The 21,065-nt window shown below is 47.0% G+C and overlaps 1 protein-coding gene across 2 annotated transcripts in view; it reads left to right on the top strand.

Annotated features, from left to right (window-relative positions):
- MAP4K4 (mitogen-activated protein kinase kinase kinase kinase 4) overlaps positions 1 to 21,065 on the top strand; it is a 340,786-nt gene that overhangs the window by 238,966 nt on the left and 80,755 nt on the right. For both annotated transcript variants that reach the window (XM_082246630.1, XM_082246631.1), the window contains exons 6-9: positions 11,452 to 11,542; positions 18,578 to 18,708; positions 20,144 to 20,198; positions 20,297 to 20,375. In XM_082246630.1, coding sequence (XP_082102756.1) covers positions 11,452 to 11,542; positions 18,578 to 18,708; positions 20,144 to 20,198; positions 20,297 to 20,375 — 356 coding nt within the window. The remainder of the gene's footprint in view (positions 1 to 11,451; positions 11,543 to 18,577; positions 18,709 to 20,143; positions 20,199 to 20,296; positions 20,376 to 21,065) is intronic.

Raw genomic sequence — 21,065 nt, forward strand, 5'->3', positions numbered from 1 at the left:
AGGACGAGGCCCATATGGAGTAGGAGGGAGGTTGAGGTGGTGGTGGATGTGGCGGTGACATAGGCGTGCGCACAGGGTGTGCTGGGTGTGCCTGGGCACACCCTAATCACCTAGGGCACATAGCATTGCCAGTGAGGAGATGGGAAAGATCTCCCTGGGACCTGCTCTGCTCTATTTCTCCTTGCCTACAGGTACATGGCCCCGATACATTACTCTCCCTGCTGGCAAACACATGCATGTGTATTTCAACTTTGGGGTGCACACCTTAATGCAATAGGCTGCGCACACCTATGGGCGGTGTAGGTGGAAGCGGCGGTGGAGGAGGACCAGGGCCGGATTAACAGCATCATGGGCTTGGTGCTGAGGATTTTGAAGGGCCTTAGGGCCGTGCCTTGCCATGCACCCAGAGGAGGAAGGGTGCAGCCATGCATGCCTAATTCAACATGGGATGCTGTCTCTGAAGCCCATAAACACATCCATGCATCGCCAACTGTCCCTCCTTGTCCGGCCTTCACGCTGTGTGGGGAGGTTCTGAGGGTGCTGCCTGGGGAAGCGAGCATAGAAGCCAGACTTCTGTGTTTACAAGTGACAGAAGAGCGGTAACAGTGAATATGGCCAACCCGGGGCCTATATAAAAGGTAGGGGCCTGGAGCTGCAGCTCCAATAGCCCCTACATTAATCTGGCCCTGAGGAGGAGGACGAGGTAGCCAACACTGCTTCTTTTCACAAATTTTAAATGAGGGTACACCCCAAAAGAGTGAGAAAGAGCAAAAATGGAACAATGGGTGGGTAAGGTCGGTATCCATTGCTATTCTGCACAAGGTACGGAAAAGTCCCGTGGGATCCATGCCTGGTTCATTTTAATGAACGTGAGCTTGTCCACATTGTCTCTGGACAGGCGGCTGCGCTTGTCTGTTATAACGCCCCCAGCCGTGCTAAATACCCGTTCAGATAATACACTGGCTGCAGGGCACGCCAGCACCTCCAAGGCGTAAAGGGCAAGCTCAGGCCATGTGCCCAATTTGGAGACCCAGAAGTTGAAGGGGGCAGACCCGTCATTCACTACATGTAGGCGTGTGCACACATACTGCTCCACCATGTTGGTAAAATGCTGCCTCCTGCTAAGACGTTCCATCTGAGCTGCTGGTGCTGCTGTTTGTTGTGGCGTGCTGACAAAGCTTTTCCACATTTCGGCCATGCTAACCCTGCCTTCTGAGGTGCTGGCGGTGCCCTGGTTGCGTTGGCGACCTCCTCCTCCTCCTCCTCTGCCTTGTGCTTCCACTGTGGCCCCGCTGTCAGATGGGAATGCCAGCAGCATGGCGTCTACCAGCGTGCGCTTGTACTCGCGCATCTTGCGATCGCGCTCCAGTGAGTGAATTAAGGACGGTACGTTGTCCTTGTAACGGGGATCCAGCAGCGTGGCCACCCAGTAATCAGCACAAGTTAGAATGTGGGCAACTCGGCGGTCGTTGTGGAGACACTGCAGCATGTAATCGCTCATGTGTGCCAGGCTGCCCAGAGGCAACGAAAGGCTGTCCTCTGTGGGAGGTGTATGGTCCGTGTCCTCTGTATCCCCCCAGCCACGCACCAGTGATGGCCATGAGCTGGCCTGGGTGCCACCCTGCTGTGAACATGGTTCCATCTCCTCCTCCAGCTCCTCCTCCTCCTCATCCTCCTCATCCTCCAGAACTGTGCCCCTGCTGGACAATTGCGTCCCTGGCGTTTGCGTGTGCAGGAACCCACCCTCGGAGCCCCTTGCGAATGACTGCCCTGAAAGCCTTGGAAATGTTACCTCTTCATCCTCCTCCTCCTCCTCATCCTGTGCCACATCCTCTTCCATCATCGCCCGAATTGTTTTTTCAAGGAGGCATAGAAGTGGGATAGTTAAGCTGAGAACGGCGTCATTGCCACTGGCCATGTTGGTGGAGTACTCAAAACAGCGCAACAAGGCACACAGGTCTCGCATGGAGGCCCAGTTATTGGTGGTGAAGTGGTGCTGTTCCGCAGAGCGACTCACGCGTGCGTGCTGCAGCTGAAACTCCACTATGGCCTGCTGCTGCTCGCACAGTCTTTCCAGCATGTGCAAGGTGGAGTTCCACCTTGTGGGCACGTCACATATGAGGCGGTGAGCGGGAAGGCCGAAGTTACGCTGCAGCGCTGCCAGGCGAGCAGCAGCAGGGTGAGAACGCCGAAAGTGCGCACAAACGGCCCGCACTTTCTGCAGCAGCTCTGACATATCGGGGTAGTTTTTAAGGAACCTCTGCACCACCAAATTCAGCACATGCGCCAGGCAAGGGATGTGCGTCAAACCGGCTAGGCCCAGAGCTGCTATGAGATTTCGCCCGTTATCGCACACCACCAGGCCGGGCTTGAGGCTCGCTGGCAGCAACCACTCATTTGTCTGCTGTTCCATGCTCCTCCACAACTCCTGCGCGGTGTGTGGTTTGTCCCCCAAACAGGCAAGTTGTAAAATTGCCTGCTGTCGTTTACCCCTGGCCGTGCTGAAGTTGGTGGTGAAGGTGTTACGCTGTCCGGATGAGGAGGCGGTAGAGGATGAGGAAGCGGAGTAGGAGGAGTTAGGAACAGGAGGCAAACTGAAGCGCCCTGCAATCCTCGGTGGTGGAAGGACATGCGCCAAATTGCTATCCGCCTCAGGCCCATCCGCCACTGCATTTACCCAGTGTGCCGTTAGGGAGATATAACGCCCCTGACCGTGCTTACTGGTCCACGTATCCGTAGTTAGGTGGACCTTGGCACAGATGGCGTTGCGCAGTGCACACCTGATTTTTTCCCCCACTTGGTTGTGCAGGGAAGGGATGGCTTGCCTGGAAAAGTAGTGGCGGCTGGGCACGACGTACTGTGGGACAGCCACCGACATAAGGTTTTTAAAACTGTGCGTCTCCACCAGACGGAATGACAGCATTTCAAAGGCCAATAATTTTGAAATGCTGGCATTCAGGGCCAGGGATCGCGGGTGGGTAGGGGGGTACTTCCTCTTCCTCTCAAGTGTTTGGGAGATGGAAAGCTGAACGCTTCCACGGGACATTGTGGAGATGGTTGTTGGTGACCCAGGTGGTGGTGTTGCTGACAGATCGTCTGTTTGCGGGGTGGCAGGTGCCGGTATCACTACAGATGTGGCTGGAGCGGCCGAGACTGCAGCAGAAGAGGAAGCAGGATGAGCCAGAGACGTTTCTTGGTTTTGAAGGTGTGTACTCCACTGCAGCTCGTGCTTTGCACTTAGATGCCTGATCATGCAGGTTGTGCTCAGGTTGAGAAGGTTCATGCCTCGCTTCAAGCTCTGATTGCACAGGGTGCAAACCACTCGTGTCCTGTCATCAGCACATTTTCTAAAGAACTTCCACGCTAGAGAACTCCTTTGAGCTGACTTTGGTGCGCTCGTTCCCTTGCTGCGTTGGGCAGTAGCGGGCGTAGTGTCTAGGGCACGGCCGCTCCGCTTCTGCACCCTGCTCCCTCTTCTGCTGTGCTGGTGGCTCTGTGCGACCACCGCCTCTTCCTCCAAACTACTCAGTTCACCTGCATGACGTTCATTCCATGTGGGGTCGAGGACCTCATCGTCCTCCACATCATCTTCCACCCAGTCTTCACCCCTGCCCTCCTTGTCGGTCTCCACAATGCTGAACGCCGCAGCAGTTGGCACCTGCGTTTCGTCATCATCGGAGACGTGCTGCGATGATCCTTGCATGTACTCATCTTGAGAAATAAGTGGTTGGGCATCGCTGCACTCAATCTCTTCCACTTCTGGGGCAGGGCTAGGTGGATGGCCCTGGGAAACCCTGCTGACAGAGTCCTCAAAAAGAATAAGAGACTGCTGTATGGCTTGGGGCTCAGACTGCTGGCCTGATTTGCAAGGGGGTGAGGTGAAAGACGGTTGGACATTGGCTGCAGGTGCCAACTCTGACCTTTCTGCAGTAGACTGGGTGGGAGACAATGTGAAGGAACTGGAGGCACTGTCAGCAGCAAACCAATCTACTATCGCCTCAACTTGTTCTGGCCTCATCACTTCTAGGGGCGTTTGATGCCCTACCAAATACTGATGCAGGTTCTGTCGCCTACTCACACTTGAGGAAGGTGTTTCACTTGTGCGTGTAGCTGGCACAGATCGACCATGTCCTCTCCTTGCAACAGGAGCTCTACCAGCAGCACCACGACCCAGGCCACGGCCCTTATTTGACGGTCTCCTCATATTTCTGTAATTTAAGATCTTGCCCTAGAAAGGTTTTTATTGAATAGCGGAATAGAAAATATGATCCAAAAAAAGTGTATGTATATCACACGTACACAACCACACTAGGCCCCAATTACTATTGTTTGTACCCCTAAAAGGCTAGGAGTAGGGGGAGTATGGAACAGGCAGCACCCTCAAACCTTCAGAAGTATGAGATGAACCCCAACAACTTGGAAAGGTGGATCTCTCTCACACGTACCGACACAGACTATCCCGCAATTCAATTGATCCTCAAAGGTTTTTATTGAATAGCGGAATAGGAAATATGATCAAAAAAAGTGTATGTATCTCGCACGTACACAACCACACTAGGCCCCAATTACTATTGTTTGTACCCCTAAAAGGCTAGATGAGGAGTAGGGGGGGTATGGAACAGGCAGCACCCTCAAACCTTCAGAAGTATGAGATGAACCCCAACAACTTGGAAAGGTGGATCTCTCTCACACGTACCGACACAGACTATCCCGCAATTCAATTGATCCTCAAAGGTTTTTATTGAATAGCGGAATAGGAAATATGATCAAAAAAAGTGTATGTATCTCGCACGTACACAACCACACTAGGCCCCAATTACTATTGTTTGTACCCCTAAAAGGCTAGATGAGGAGTAGGGGGGGTATGGAACAGGCAGCACCCTCAAACCTTCAGAAGTATGAGATGAACCCCAACAACTTGGAAAGGTGGATCTCTCTCACACGTACCGACACAGACTATCCCGCAATTCAATTGATCCTCAAAGGTTTTTATTGAATAGCGGAATAGGAAATATGATCAAAAAAAGTGTATGTATCTCGCACGTACACAACCACACTAGGCCCCAATTACTATTGTTTGTACCCCTAAAAGGCTAGATGAGGAGTAGGGGGGGTATGGAACAGGCAGCACCCTCAAACCTTCAGAAGTATGAGATGAACCCCAACAACTTGGAAAGGTGGATCTCTCTCACACGTACCGACACAGACTATCCCGCAATTCAATTGATCCTCAAAGGTTTTTATTGAATAGCGGAATAGGAAATATGATCAAAAAAAGTGTATGTATCTCGCACGTACACAACCACACTAGGCCCCAATTACTATTGTTTGTACCCCTAAAAGGCTAGATGAGGAGTAGGGGGGGTATGGAACAGGCAGCACCCTCAAACCTTCAGAAGTATGAGATGAACCCCAACAACTTGGAAAGGTGGATCTCTCTCACACGTACCGACACAGACTATCCCGCAATTCAATTGATCCTCAAAGGTTTTTATTGAATAGCGGAATAGGAAATATGATCAAAAAAAGTGTATGTATCTCGCACGTACACAACCACACTAGGCCCCAATTACTATTGTTTGTACCCCTAAAAGGCTAGGAGTAGGGGGAGTATGGAACAGGCAGCACCCTCAAACCTTCAGAAGTATGAGATGAACCTCAACAACTTGGAAAGGTGGATCTCTCTCACACGTACCAACACAGACTATCCCCCAATTTAACTGATCCCCAAAGGTTTTTGATTAAATAGCGGAATAGAAAATATGATCCCAAAAAAGTGTATGTATATCACACGTACACAACCACACTAGGCCCCAATTACTATTGTTTGTACCCCTAAAAGGCTAGGAGTAGGGGGAGTATGGAACAGGCAGCACCCTCAAACCTTCAGAAGTATGAGATGAACCCCAACAACTTGGAAAGGTGGATCTCTCTCACACGTACCAACACAGACTATCCCCCAATTTAACTGATCCCCAAAGGTTTTTGATTAAATAGCGGAATAGAAAATATGATCCCAAAAAAGTGTATGTATATCACACGTACACAACCACACTAGGCCCCAATTACTATTGTTTGTACCCCTAAAAGGCTAGGAGTAGGGGGAGTATGGAACAGGCAGCACCCTCAAACCTTCAGAAGTATGAGATGAACCCCAACAACTTGGAAAGGTGGATCTCTCTCACACGTACCGACACAGACTATCCCGCAATTCAATTGATCCTCAAAGGTTTTTATTGAATAGCGGAATAGGAAATATGATCAAAAAAAGTGTATGTATCTCGCACGTACACAACCACACTAGGCCCCAATTACTATTGTTTGTACCCCTAAAAGGCTAGATGAGGAGTAGGGGGGGTATGGAACAGGCAGCACCCTCAAACCTTCAGAAGTATGAGATGAACCCCAACAACTTGGAAAGGTGGATCTCTCTCACACGTACCGACACAGACTATCCCGCAATTCAATTGATCCTCAAAGGTTTTTATTGAATAGCGGAATAGGAAATATGATCAAAAAAAGTGTATGTATCTCGCACGTACACAACCACACTAGGCCCCAATTACTATTGTTTGTACCCCTAAAAGGCTAGATGAGGAGTAGGGGGGGTATGGAACAGGCAGCACCCTCAAACCTTCAGAAGTATGAGATGAACCCCAACAACTTGGAAAGGTGGATCTCTCTCACACGTACCGACACAGACTATCCCGCAATTCAATTGATCCTCAAAGGTTTTTATTGAATAGCGGAATAGGAAATATGATCAAAAAAAGTGTATGTATCTCGCACGTACACAACCACACTAGGCCCCAATTACTATTGTTTGTACCCCTAAAAGGCTAGATGAGGAGTAGGGGGGGTATGGAACAGGCAGCACCCTCAAACCTTCAGAAGTATGAGATGAACCCCAACAACTTGGAAAGGTGGATCTCTCTCACACGTACCGACACAGACTATCCCGCAATTCAATTGATCCTCAAAGGTTTTTATTGAATAGCGGAATAGGAAATATGATCAAAAAAAGTGTATGTATCTCGCACGTACACAACCACACTAGGCCCCAATTACTATTGTTTGTACCCCTAAAAGGCTAGATGAGGAGTAGGGGGGGTATGGAACAGGCAGCACCCTCAAACCTTCAGAAGTATGAGATGAACCCCAACAACTTGGAAAGGTGGATCTCTCTCACACGTACCGACACAGACTATCCCGCAATTCAATTGATCCTCAAAGGTTTTTATTGAATAGCGGAATAGGAAATATGATCAAAAAAAGTGTATGTATCTCGCACGTACACAACCACACTAGGCCCCAATTACTATTGTTTGTACCCCTAAAAGGCTAGATGAGGAGTAGGGGGGGTATGGAACAGGCAGCACCCTCAAACCTTCAGAAGTATGAGATGAACCCCAACAACTTGGAAAGGTGGATCTCTCTCACACGTACCGACACAGACTATCCCGCAATTCAATTGATCCTCAAAGGTTTTTATTGAATAGCGGAATAGGAAATATGATCAAAAAAAGTGTATGTATCTCGCACGTACACAACCACACTAGGCCCCAATTACTATTGTTTGTACCCCTAAAAGGCTAGGAGTAGGGGGAGTATGGAACAGGCAGCACCCTCAAACCTTCAGAAGTATGAGATGAACCTCAACAACTTGGAAAGGTGGATCTCTCTCACACGTACCAACACAGACTATCCCCCAATTTAACTGATCCCCAAAGGTTTTTGATTAAATAGCGGAATAGAAAATATGATCCCAAAAAAGTGTATGTATATCACACGTACACAACCACACTAGGCCCCAATTACTATTGTTTGTACCCCTAAAAGGCTAGGAGTAGGGGGGGTATGGAACAGGCAGCACCCTCAAACCTTCAGAAGTATGAGATGAACCCCAACAACTTGGAAAGGTGGATCTCTCTCACACGTACCAACACAGACTATCCCCCAATTTAACTGATCCCCAAAGGTTTTTGATTAAATAGCGGAATAGAAAATATGATCCCAAAAAAGTGTATGTATATCACACGTACACAACCACACTAGGCCCCAATTACTATTGTTTGTACCCCTAAAAGGCTAGGAGTAGGGGGAGTATGGAACAGGCAGCACCCTCAAACCTTCAGAAGTATGAGATGAACCCCAACAACTTGGAAAGGTGGATCTCTCTCACACGTACCAACACAGACTATCCCCCAATTTAACTGATCCCCAAAGGTTTTTGATTAAATAGCGGAATAGAAAATATGATCCCAAAAAAGTGTATGTATATCACACGTACACAACCACACTAGGCCCCAATTACTATTGTTTGTACCCCTAAAAGGCTAGGAGTAGGGGGAGTATGGAACAGGCAGCACCCTCAAACCTTCAGAAGTATGAGATGAACCCCAACAACTTGGAAAGGTGGATCTCTCTCACACGTACCAACACAGACTATCCCCCAATTTAACTGATCCCCAAAGGTTTTTGATTAAATAGCGGAATAGAAAATATGATCCCAAAAAAGTGTATGTATATCACACGTACACAACCACACTAGGCCCCAATTACTATTGTTTGTACCCCTAAAAGGCTAGGAGTAGGGGGAGTATGGAACAGGCAGCACCCTCAAACCTTCAGAAGTATGAGATGAACCCCAACAACTTGGAAAGGTGGATCTCTCTCACACGTACCAACACAGACTATCCCCCAATTTAACTGATCCCCAAAGGTTTTTGATTAAATAGCGGAATAGAAAATATGATCCCAAAAAAGTGTATGTATATCACACGTACACAACCACACTAGGCCCCAATTACTATTGTTTGTACCCCTAAAAGGCTAGGAGTAGGGGGGGTATGGAACAGGCAGCACCCTCAAACCTTCAGAAGTATGAGATGAACCCCAACAACTTGGAAAGGTGGATCTCTCTCACACGTACCAACACAGACTATCCCCCAATTTAACTGATCCCCAAAGGTTTTTGATTAAATAGCGGAATAGAAAATATGATCCCAAAAAAGTGTATGTATATCACACGTACACAACCACACTAGGCCCCAATTACTATTGTTTGTACCCCTAAAAGGCTAGGAGTAGGGGGAGTATGGAACAGGCAGCACCCTCAAACCTTCAGAAGTATGAGATGAACCCCAACAACTTGGAAAGGTGGATCTCTCTCACACGTACCAACACAGACTATCCCCCAATTTAACTGATCCCCAAAGGTTTTTGATTAAATAGCGGAATAGAAAATATGATCCCAAAAAAGTGTATGTATATCACACGTACACAACCACACTAGGCCCCAATTACTATTGTTTGTACCCCTAAAAGGCTAGATGAGGAGTAGGGGGAGTATGGAACAGGCAGCACCCTCAAACCTTCAGTATGAGATTGTGTTCACTGTACCCCACAATGATTGTGTTCACTGCACCCCACAAAGATTGTGTTCACTGCACCTCACAAAGATTGTGTTCACTGTACCCCCCAAAGATTGTGTTCACTGTACCCCCCAAAGATTGTGTTCACTGCACCCCACAAAGATTCTGTTCACTGTACCCCACAAAGATTGTGTTCACTGCACCCCAAAAAGATTGTGTTCACTGCACCCCAAAAAGGATGTTGTTCACTGCACCCCAAAAAGGATGTTGTTCACTCCACCCCAAAAAGATTGTGTTCACTGCACCCCACAAAGATTGTGTTCACTGCACCCCAAAAAGATTGTGTTCACTGCACCCCAAAAATGATTTTGTTCACTGCACCCCAAAAAGGATTTTGTTCACTGCACCCCAAAAAGATTGTGTTCACTGCACCCCAAAAAGGATGTTGTTCACTGCACCCCAAAAAGGATTTTGTTCACTGCACCCCAAAAAGATTGTGTTCACTGCACCCCACAAAGGATTTTGTTCACTGCACCCCACAAAGATTGTGTTCACTGCACACCAAAAAGGATTGTGTTCACTGCACCCCAAAAAGATTTTGTTCACTGCACCCCAAAAAGATTGTGTTCACTGCAGCCCAAAAAGATTGTGTTCACTGCAGCCCAAAAAGATTGTGTTCACTGCAGCCCAAAAAGATTGTGTTCACTGCAGCCCAAAAAGATTGTGTTCACTGCAGCTCACACACAGAAAAATGGATGTGGATCACTGACACCTGCCTATCTCCAATCCCACACCACACAGCAATATCGATTGTAGTTTGTAGAACACAGTTTCCCTAAAATTCAGCAGACTCTGTCCCTAACAGGATTGAGAAGAGATCGTAGATCAGGATTGAGTGCAGAGTCACCCCACCTCCCACACAGCAATATCGATTGTAGTTTGTAGAAGACACTGACCCTATAATTCAGCAGACTCTATCCCTAAAATGCCTACAACTCGCCCTGCCTAAACACTCCGACCTGTCCCTCAATTCTATCCGGACACAAATGGTTTTTTCCTGCCTATCTTTCCCTAATCAGCAGCCAGCACGTTGATGTGTGCTCTGTCCCTGAATCTAAGCAGCATAATGACGCCGCTGCGGCTGCCTCGAACTTATAAAGACTTGGTCACATGCTTCAGACGGCCAATCACAGCTACTGAGACATTTGCAGGCATGGCTGGGATGGCTTAAGGCACACCAGTTAAACGATTGTTGATTGGCTGTTGAAAGCCCGCCATGAAAAGAGCGCCAAAGCATGCAAAACCCGGAAATAAAACGACCGAACACGGATTTTTACCCGAACATACAGTAAAGTGTCCGTGTCCGTGTTCGGGTACAAAAAATCCAATTATTCGGTACGAACACGAATAATACAGTCCGTGTTCGCTCAACACTAGTCCTAACACATGATCTATTATGGTTTAAGTGGCCTATGGTATATGGGAGCAAGCAGACACACCTTTAGCATAGTTTGTTAATGTTAGAATTAGTTTTTTGCATGTTCCTTTTTTTGTTTTTTATTTCTTTGTGATGAGTAGGTTAGTGTTTGGATCTGTTTGTTCCCTCCCTTTAATTTAGGAAACCTAAACAGTTGTACTATGAATGTTTCAACTGCTAAAAAAAATACATTTTAAATCAATCCTTAAGTAGTTAGATCATATCCCATTGTCCAGCTGCCATCTACTGTTTACTGCTAGCTCTTGACAGATTTAGTAGCTGTGATCAGCAGTTAACACTCATAAATTATTCGTTTAAACTATCAAAGGTAATTCTGACCTTTCTTTGTCTTGCCGTTTACACCTAATGTGGTTTCAGCCTACTGGTTCATCGCGCTGATTGCAAAAACGCATTCCGTTATAAAACAAAAACTGAATGAGGTTCCTCTTAAGACAAAGGTGAATGACTCATCGTCTTTCTTCTAGCAGATCATTTTATTACAATGGCTCAGCAAGGCAATGTATGTTCTCATCAAACAAGCTATAAAATTAGACTTTGGTATAACCCTCATGATTTTTTTGTATTTCTTCTTGTGTTTAGGGTTTGGCACATCTCCATGCTCACCACGTGATTCACAGAGATATTAAAGGACAGAATGTGCTGCTAACCGAGAATGCAGAGGTGAAGCTCGGTAGGTGAAAGAATATAGTTCTTTATTGAAGTGGGGGCTGAAAAAAATGGCATGTTTGGAATTTTCTAATGTGCCTCTACACTGAGAGCTGAGCGATCAAACACCGCTGATCGCTCCTTTATCCCCTCAATTCAGAGCAGAGAGCCATGACTGTCTGTCACTAGCTCTCTGTTCTACCCCTCCAGTTCTCACTAGAGCACCAGGCTGTGGAGGGTGCACTGGTTCAATCCTCCAGCGACACAACTGAGAGGCTGAGCCAGCTGCCAGTCCAGGCTTCTGGGTAGATCCCGACTGTAAAGTCAAGATCGATCCAGTGTCTGGACCAGTTGGTGTCAGCTGAAAACGGGTCACAGGAGTGCAGAATGAACTGCACTCCTGTGATCCATAGGGGAAGTAAGGCCAAAAAAGCCTTTGACATAACTCTTCTTTAAAGCAGAGTTCCGGCCTCAAAATCGAAGAAATAGATTTGGGCCATCCGCTTGCTGAGGGCAACCTGAAAGAGAAATGGATAGTACCGATTTTTTTTTTTTTTTTTTTTGGTCACTTACCTTATTATAGAAGAAAATATATTCACCTTCCTTCCACTTCCTCCCTCTGCGGCCACGGCCCGCGCCGTCACTTCCGGTTTGCAATGATTCCTGGGAGCTAAATGTCATCGCTCCCAGGAATCAATGCGTCTGCACCGGCCCCGCTCGTCACTTCTGGTGCAGGCGCGGAATTCACTGCTAAACAGCTTCTGGGCAAGCCCAGAAGCTGTGCAGGGATGCCGCGCCTGCACCGGAAGTGATGAGTGGGGCCGGTGCAGTGCATTGTGGGACTCCGACATCACGGAAGAGGACACGAAGAGGGACGCTGTGGCTTCAGCTGCCCACACCGAAGATGGCAGCGCTGGAGAAGAAATTTTCAAGGTAAGTATTTCTTCTTACAGGCAAGTGCGACCCAGGACAGTTCAGAGGCTATCCATTATGGAATGTACTAGCCCTGACTGTCCCGGGGGTATTTTTAGCTCAAATTGACCCCCGAGGCCAGGAACTCTACTTTAAGTTAGGACTTGCCTAAAGCTAACCATAGACATGAGATCAGTTGTTCAGTCTGCCCATTTTTTTCTTTCAAGATTTTGAGCCCTTTATGTCTTAAAAGGAACAGTTCAGTGGGTTAGATGCCTGTTCCATACACTATTGTTCCTATGCTTTATTTGGTCCCAGTAGAAATTGTGAATTCTATTTTCCCTCTCCTATTTTCCCTCTCCATTCACTAAACCTAAAAATTCATATTTAGGTGCGTGCTGCATTAGTGCCAAGAGTGACTGGCTCATGTGTGGGAACTTTAAAGTGGTTGCAAAGGCAAGACATTTTTTACCTTAATGCGTTTCCTGCATTAAAGTGGTAGTATACTCAGCTTTTTAACTTTTATCTATAATAAGGCTTACCTGTAGGTAAAATTAAAATCTCCTAAACCTGCACGGTTTAGGAGATATTCACCCTGCATGCAGCTGCTGACACCAGCGGCGCATGCGATCTGAAGGTCTGGCGTATCTTGCTTGACCTTCAGAGCTCCTTGCTGGCAAGTGAACTCCTCCCGTGCGCATGCACAAGAGTGGCGTCATCGTGGCTCCGACCACTCAGTGCCAGTGCTGCCGGACCCGGAAGAGTCGCAGAGGGAACATGTCAGCTACCTCAGCGGTGTCCGTGCGACCGTGTCGGGGCTTCGTTCTAAGGTATTTCATAAGTATTTCATAATGTGCTAGTATGCAATGCATACTAGCACGTTATGCCATTGTCCTGCAGGTTTTTTTTTTTTTTTTTTTTTGGGGGATAAAACGCTTTAAAGTAAAAAATGTCCCAGTTGTAGAATATCATTGCACAGAGCAGGTAAGAATACCATGTTTATTTTTTTTAGAGAAAATAATTTATATACTTACAATCGCTTTAAGCCTTTGTGCACACTAGTGTTGCTGCATAATCATGCGTTTTCCTGTGCGTCTGTGTGATTTTGATGTGTGTGGTGATTTATTTTTTTTTTTTCTTTAATGGTAGGATTAGATTTTTGGGCACAAAAAAATGCACTAAAAATGCATGTTTCTCTTACGTCCTCCGACAGTCGCCGCCTCTTCATATTCGTCACATATGGGGTATTAGACTTTGCTCCGAAGGAGTAGCTAGGCAACAGAATATGTTAACATTAAAGCTTTCAACATATCCCACCCTCAAGGGGTGGTCCCCTCAGTCAATACCCTCCTACTTCCTGCAACCATATCTCAGTTTTAACCACTTAAGCCCCGGAGGATTTGGCTGCTAAACGACCAGAGGGCATTTTGCGATTCGGCACTGCGTGACTTTAACGGACAATTGCGCGGTCGTGCGACGCTGTACCGAAACGAATTTGGCGTCCTTTTTTTCCCACAAACAGAGCTTTCTTTTGGTGGTATTTGATCACCTGTGCGATTTTTTGATCACGCGCTATAAACAAAAAAAGAGCGTAAATTTTGCAAAAATAGCAATATTTTTCCCTTTTTTTTATATGAAATTCCCCCAAAAAAAAATGTAAAAATCAAAATTTTTTAATATTTTCGGCCAATTTGTTTTATGCTACCTATGTTTGGTAAAAAAAATCGCAAAAAGCGTATTTTGATTGGTTTGCGCAAAAGTTATTGCGTTTACTAACAAAGGGAAAGATTTTTGTCATTTTTGTTGTTTTTTTTTTTTAACGCGTAATGGCGGCGATCTGCGATTTTTTTTGCGGTACTGCGACATTGCGGCGGACAGATCGGACCCTTGACTGACATTTTTGACACTTTTGGGGTTACCAGTGACATTTCTACAGTAATCAGTGCTATACATATGCACTGTTACTGTAAAAATGCACTGGTAGTGAAGGGGTTAACTTTATTTGAGAGGGAGGGGCTGTGTGTGTCCCTAGGGGCGTGATTCTAACTGTGATTGGCTGTGGCTTCAACTGTATGAGGAGTGATCAATGGATCTACATAGTAGATCCATGTGATCAGCTCTCATACAGAGAGGAGAATGACAGGCAGCTTGTTTACACAAGCTGCCTGACTATCTCCCTCTCCCCCGCCGATCGCAGAGTGGCCGGCGGCGATCGGGTCCGCCGGTCACGCGCGCGGGGGGGTCCGTGACCACGCGGGAGCGGGAGCGCGCCTCCGGCGGCGCGCGCTCGCTCCCTAAACCCTCACAGGCGAGCGACGTAGACCTACGTCACTTTGCCTGTGAGGGGCTGACCGCCCACGTAGATAGTCGTGCGGCGGTCGGCAAGTGGTTAATGTCTAGCTTGTCATAAGTCTCTGTCTTCATCGCTGGACGGACCGGCTGCAGGGCTGCCCGGTTCGGGTGCAGACGGACAATGCCACGGCGGTGGCCTACATCAACCACCAAGGGGGCACCAGGAGTGCCCGAGCGGCTCGAGAAGTGGCCGACATTCTTTCTTGGGCCGAGACTCATGTCCCGGCGATAACGGCGGTTCACATTCCGGGGGTGGAGAACTGGCAGGCGGACTATCTGAGTCGCCAGACCCTGGATCAGGGGGAATGGTCTCTCCACCCGGCTGTCTTCCAGATGTTGTGCGCGAAGTGGGGTCTTCCAGATGTGGACCTGTTCGCGTCTCGTCTCAACAACAAGGTGAAAAGGTTCGTGGCAAGGACGCGCGACCCTCGGGCAGACGCGTCGGACGCGTTAGTGGCCCCGTGGCATCAGTACAGGCTGATGTACGCGTTTCCACCGATTCAGTTGCTGTCCAGGTTCCTTCGCAGGTTACACTCGGAACGCAGCACGGTGATTCTTGTGGCACCGGACTGGCCTCGCCGGTCCTGGTACGCAGACCTCGTGAATCTGGCGGTCGACGCCCCGTGGCGTCTGCCTCTTTGAGACGATCTACTGTCTCAAGGACCGATATACCATCCTGCTTTACAGTCGCTGGCTTTGACGGCCTGGCTGTTGAGACCGAGGTCCTGAAGGAGAGGGGTCTCTCTCCAGAGGTCGTTCATACTTTGATCAACGCGAGGAAGTCTTCCTCGGGGAAGGTTTATTACCGTACTTGGAAGGCCTATTTTGCCTGGTGTGAGTCCAGGGGGTTTTCACCCCGCACGTACTCGGTTTCCCGAGTGCTGTCCGTCCTTCAAACGGGTGTCGATCAGCGTTTGGCGCTGGCTACGATAAAGGGTCAGGTGTCTGCACTGGCCCTTCTGTTTCAACGTCCCGTGGCTTCCAACTCCTTGGTTGGCACTTTTGTTCAGGGTGTGCGGCATCTGGTTCCTCCTAGGAGGGATCCTTTGCCCCCTTGGGACTTGAATCTCGTTCTGTCTGTGTTGCAACGTGCTCCTTTTGAACAGATCAGGGAGATCTCGTTGTCTATGTTGTCCAAAAAGGTCGCCTTTTTGGTGGCGATCACTTCGGCTCGCAGAGTGTCGGAGCTGGCAGCTTTGTCCTGCAAGTCTCCGTACCTGGTTGTTCATTTGGATAAGGTGGTCTTGCGACCTAATCCTTCTTTTCTTCCGAAACGAGTTTCGGAATTCCATCTTAATGAGGATATTGTCTTACCTTCGCTGTGCGCGAAGCCTAAACATCCAAAGGAGGTGAGATTGCATTCTCTGGATGTTGTTCGGGCGATAAGGGTTTACCTTAAATCGACTGAGTCTTTTCGAAAGACGGACTCCTTGTTTGTTCTTCCGGAGGGTCCTCGGAAGGGCATGGCGGCTTCGGCCTCTACCATCGCCAAATGGATCAGGCAGACCATTGAACAGGCCTATGCTTTGCAGGGGAAGGTTCCCCCTGTGCCTGTGAAGGCGCACTCTACTAGATCTTTGAGTACGTCTTGGGCCTGTCGTCATGGGGCTTCTGTAGCCCAGGTGTGTAGGGCGGCGACCTGGTCGACCGTACACACGTTCACAAGATTCTACAAAGTAGATGTTCAGGCATCGGCGGATGCTTCCTTTGGCCGCAAGGTTCTTAGTGCGGCAATTCCCTAGGGTCCCTTGTTGGGGACCTCTGGCTGTTGGGATAAGTTTTATATCCCCTGGTTTTTTGTCTTTTCCTGGGTTGTTGCTCCTGTTGAGCACTTGTTTTTTTCTGTTGCCCAGCTGCTTTCCTTCCTTTGGTAAGGTTCTTTTCTTTGATGCGGAGACTGCGTTGCCTTTTCGGCGCGGATGCGTTTCCCACCCCTCATGTTTGCACTGCTTTGGGACGTCCCCATATGTGACGAATATGAAGAGGCGGCGACTGTCAGAGGACGTAAGAGAAAACTGAATTTTTGTAAAATCTTACCTGTAAAATTCCTTTCTCTGAGTCCTCCGACAGTCGCCGCCCCCGCCCCTCTTTTGGGTTTTGGTTGTATACTCTACTGCTATTCCACTAAAACTGAGATATGGTTGCAGGAAGTAGGAGGGTATTGACTGAGGGGACCACCCCTTGAGGGTGGGATATGTTAAAAGCTTTAATGTTAACATATTCTGTTGCCTAGCTACTCCTTCGGAGCAAAGTCTAATACCCCATATGTGACGAATATGAAGAGGCGGCGACTGTCAGAGGACGTAAGAGAAAACGGAATTTTTGTAAAATCTTACCTGTAAAATTCCTTTCTCTGAGTCCTCCGACAGTCGCCGCCCCCGCCCCTCTTTTGGGTTTTGGTTGTATACTCTACTGCTATTCCACTAAAACTGAGATATGGTTGCAGGAAGTAGGAGGGTATTGACTGAGGGGACCACCCCTTGAGGGTGGGATATGTTAAAAGCTTTAATGTTAACATATTCTGTTGCCTAGCTACTCCTTCGGAGCAAAGTCTAATACCCCATATGTGACGAATATGAAGAGGCGGCGACTGTCGGAGGACTCAGAGAAAGGAATTTTACAGATAAGATTTTACAAAAATTCAGTTTTTTCATGCATGCCTATTGAGGTCTATGGGGCCAAAAATGCACTGTGCTGCACCCAAAGAAGCACTTGCAGCTTTTCAAAAATGACTGCACCATGTTGCATTGTCATGAATGGGCATTATAAAAAACAATATGATTTTCATATTTAAGCGTTGCAGCTCAATGGCAGACAGTGTGACCTTGTGGCATACCTGCTGTAAGGATAAATAGTTTAATCCTAGACTGCCTATTTTGTATGGCTATAGTGTGTGTGTTGTAAGAAATTAGACTATAAACATTTCTACAGGAGTATAGCTTTGGAATTTGTTAGCACTAAAAATTAAACTATATAGCATTTTTAGCAAATGTTCTCTTGTATGTCTCCTTGCATTTGGCAGATGAAAACAATTTGGAAACTTAAAGGAGTTGTAAAGGCAGAAGGTTTTTTTTATCCTTATGCATTCTATGCCTTAGGATAAAAAGCCTTCTGTGTGCAGCAGCCCCCTAGCACTTACCTGAGATCCATCTAGCTCCAGCGATGCTGTAGGAATGTCTCGGCCGGCTGAGACAGCAGTGCGGTGTCATTGGCTCCCGCTGCTGTCAGTCAAAGTCAGTCATCCAATGAGAATAGAAAGGGGGCGGGCCGGCCGCAGCTCCATGTCTGAATGGACACAGGGAGCTGTGACTCAGCTCAGGTGCCCCCCCCCCCCCCCCCAGCAAGCTGCTTGCTGTGGGGGCACTCAACAGATGGGAGGGGCCAGGAGAGCCAAAGAGGAGCAGGCAAGTATAACAGGTTTTTTTAAATTAAAAAAAAAAAAAACTAGACTTTACAATCTATTTAAGGTATGTTTTTGTATTCACTTGAAAGCCATAACTCCAAATGAGCGGCTGAATTTCTGCAGATGAGAACTACTGCAAAAGTTATTTGGAGACATCATATTAATCTCAGTTTTTGTGTGGAATTGTTCCTTCAGGTAAACATGAAGGCTCCACATAAATATATGCTGAAAGAGCAGTACAGTAGTGCAAAATGATATTGATTTGCTGTCATCATAAGGATCCCTAATGAGCTTTCTGAAGACTTTACAGCTTATAGATCTGCTGACGATGCAGCCTTTAATTAGATGTGTTTTTTAAGTTGTCAACCTGTTCTGCTCATACTTTGTCTGCAGTGGATTTTGGTGTCAGCGCACAACTGGACAGGACAGTCGGTCGAAGGAATACGTTTATTGGTACACCATACTGGATGGCCCCTGAAGTTATAGCTTGTGATGAGAATCCAGACGCCACCTATGATTACAGGGTATGTAAAATATTTTGTTGCGGTATAATGAAAGGCAAAAAAGGGGTTAGAACTCCCACTAGATTTTATTGCAGTCTGTCCTCCTTCACCCTCTCTATTTGCTCTATTTACCATTATCATCGAAAGTGGAAGTACAAGAAAAAGAAGAAAAGGCCAGGTTCACCTTTTGGAACATGTGCCACCCATATTTAGGGTGGTTCATGTAACATATCCCAGCTCCTGCTGCCTGTTCTCTGATCCAAACCCCCCCCAGTGTGGGTCTTCTCCCCGCTGTCACAATTTAAAAATGGTGCTGCTGTGTGGGGCTCTTCCCACATGGCTGCATCATTCATACACACTTTCCTGTGAATTATCGAATTACCGTTGGCCACCGTGGCGGACTACTGCGAGCGTGCTGATGAGCGATTTTAGTTTACAAGCCCTGCAGCTTTCAACAGAGAGCCATATGATGGTACAGGCAGAAAGCTGCAGGGTCTATCTGCAGAAGCCAGACATTGCTCCACTAATCAGGGGATCAATGCTTTCCACGCTCCTGCAGGAAAAGTGCACTTTTTTTTTTCTGCAAAAATGTGTGAATTATTTTTTCCTAAAAATAACTTCTTTAGGGCTCTTTCACACGGCCGCTCCGCTTGTCCGCAAATCATCCTATTTTTTTGCGGATGATTTGCGGACATAATGTAAGTAAATGGCATTGCGGATGTCAGCGGAATACCATCCGCTGACATCCGATTTTCTTCCTTTCAGTTCTGTTCCATTTTTTGGAACGGAACAGAACCCTATTTTTCCTCCGTGTAAAAAACGGAAAGGAAGGAAAATAGGATGTCAGCGGTGTCATCCGCTGACATCCGCAATGTCCATAGACTTACATTATGTCCGCATATCATCCGCAAACGGATGGGATGATATGCGGACACACGGAGCGGATGACACAACTGTCATCCGCTCCGTGAAAAAAAAAAAAAAGTCCCGCAGCGGATAAGATCAGCGGAGCGGCCGTGTGAAAGAGCCCTTAGGTTTCTATCTTGATATGGTCATTTTTAAAGTAGAATTTACCCTCCTATCATTTTACAGTCAAGCGATCTGCCATTTTAAACTGTTTGATCTGCAGTTCCTATGATGCTACAATTCCCATAATGCTACACATGTGGTCAGTTAGGACACCTGCCTTTTGTTGGTTTGACAGTTAGGTTGAGAGCACAAGCCATTGTGACCTTTGTCAATCACTGCATGCTTGGAATGCAACTGTACTTGGAAACCATTAAATCTATGGGTTCGGTTACGCTATAATATATACTCATTTTAATGAAGCATAGTGGTTGATATAGGTTTCTGTAACATGCACATTTTTTATTTATTTATTCATTTTTTTTTACTGAACACCCCCACATGCAGTAGCTTTTTAATTTTGCAGCATATATATTATTATTTTTTGCAGAGTGATCTTTGGTCCTGTGGTATTACAGCAATAGAGATGGCAGAAGGTGCTCCCCGTAAGTGCTTTTAATTTTAAGTTTTTTGTTTTTGAATCTATTTTGCCTTCATTTGGCAATGAACTGCAATTTATCTAATAATCTGTATTCTTTTACAGCTCTTTGTGATATGCATCCTATGAGAGCACTGTTTCTTATTCCCAGAAATCCACCTCCCCGGCTAAAATCTAAGAAATGGTGAGTTTTTCGTCATTATTGTGCTCTGTCTACGGCTACTAAAATATATTTGTTTGCATTATAACAGTAATGCTACAAATAAGACATCATTTATTTTTTTTTCTAAACATTTTGACATTTAGCTTTTGACAAGAAACCCAATGTGTACTAGATCTTATCCACAGTTAAATTTGTGTAGCCAAAATTGTGGTTGGGATTGATGCGTGGATTTCCCCAGAACTGCTATTAGTGGGGTACTAAGTGGGCAGTGAATGATATCTTCACACTGTTTGCAGAGCTCTGGGTGCCAATTCCTTTTGACACTTCTGAGTGTGTGAGATAGCATGTCGCCCAGTGCACTATGGTTCTCCTGCTGAACTCCTTTTATTAAGGTTGGTGGTGGAAACCACAGAATAGCAGCAGCAGGGGGCGTGTTACACACCTAGAAGTTTTGTATAGGAGTGGTGTCTAGAGCTCTGCAAGAGGATAAACATCTCACTTTTTTATGTACAAGTGGCAGGTGCACTTCAAGAATTTAAAATGGAGCTTCACCCAAAAGGGGAAGTTCCCCTTGTTCGCATCCTCCCCGCCCCCTTGCTGCATTTGATACTTGGGGGGGGGGGGGGGGGGGTAGGAGAGAGGAGTGGATACCTGGTTTTGACAGGCACCCTGCTCCCACTGGTCAGATGCGCCAAGGTGGTCTGAGCTAGA

This window comes from Pelophylax lessonae, assembly GCF_965119305.1.
Source record: "Pelophylax lessonae genome assembly, chromosome: 2".
Classification (NCBI taxonomy): Eukaryota; Metazoa; Chordata; class Amphibia; order Anura; family Ranidae; genus Pelophylax; species Pelophylax lessonae.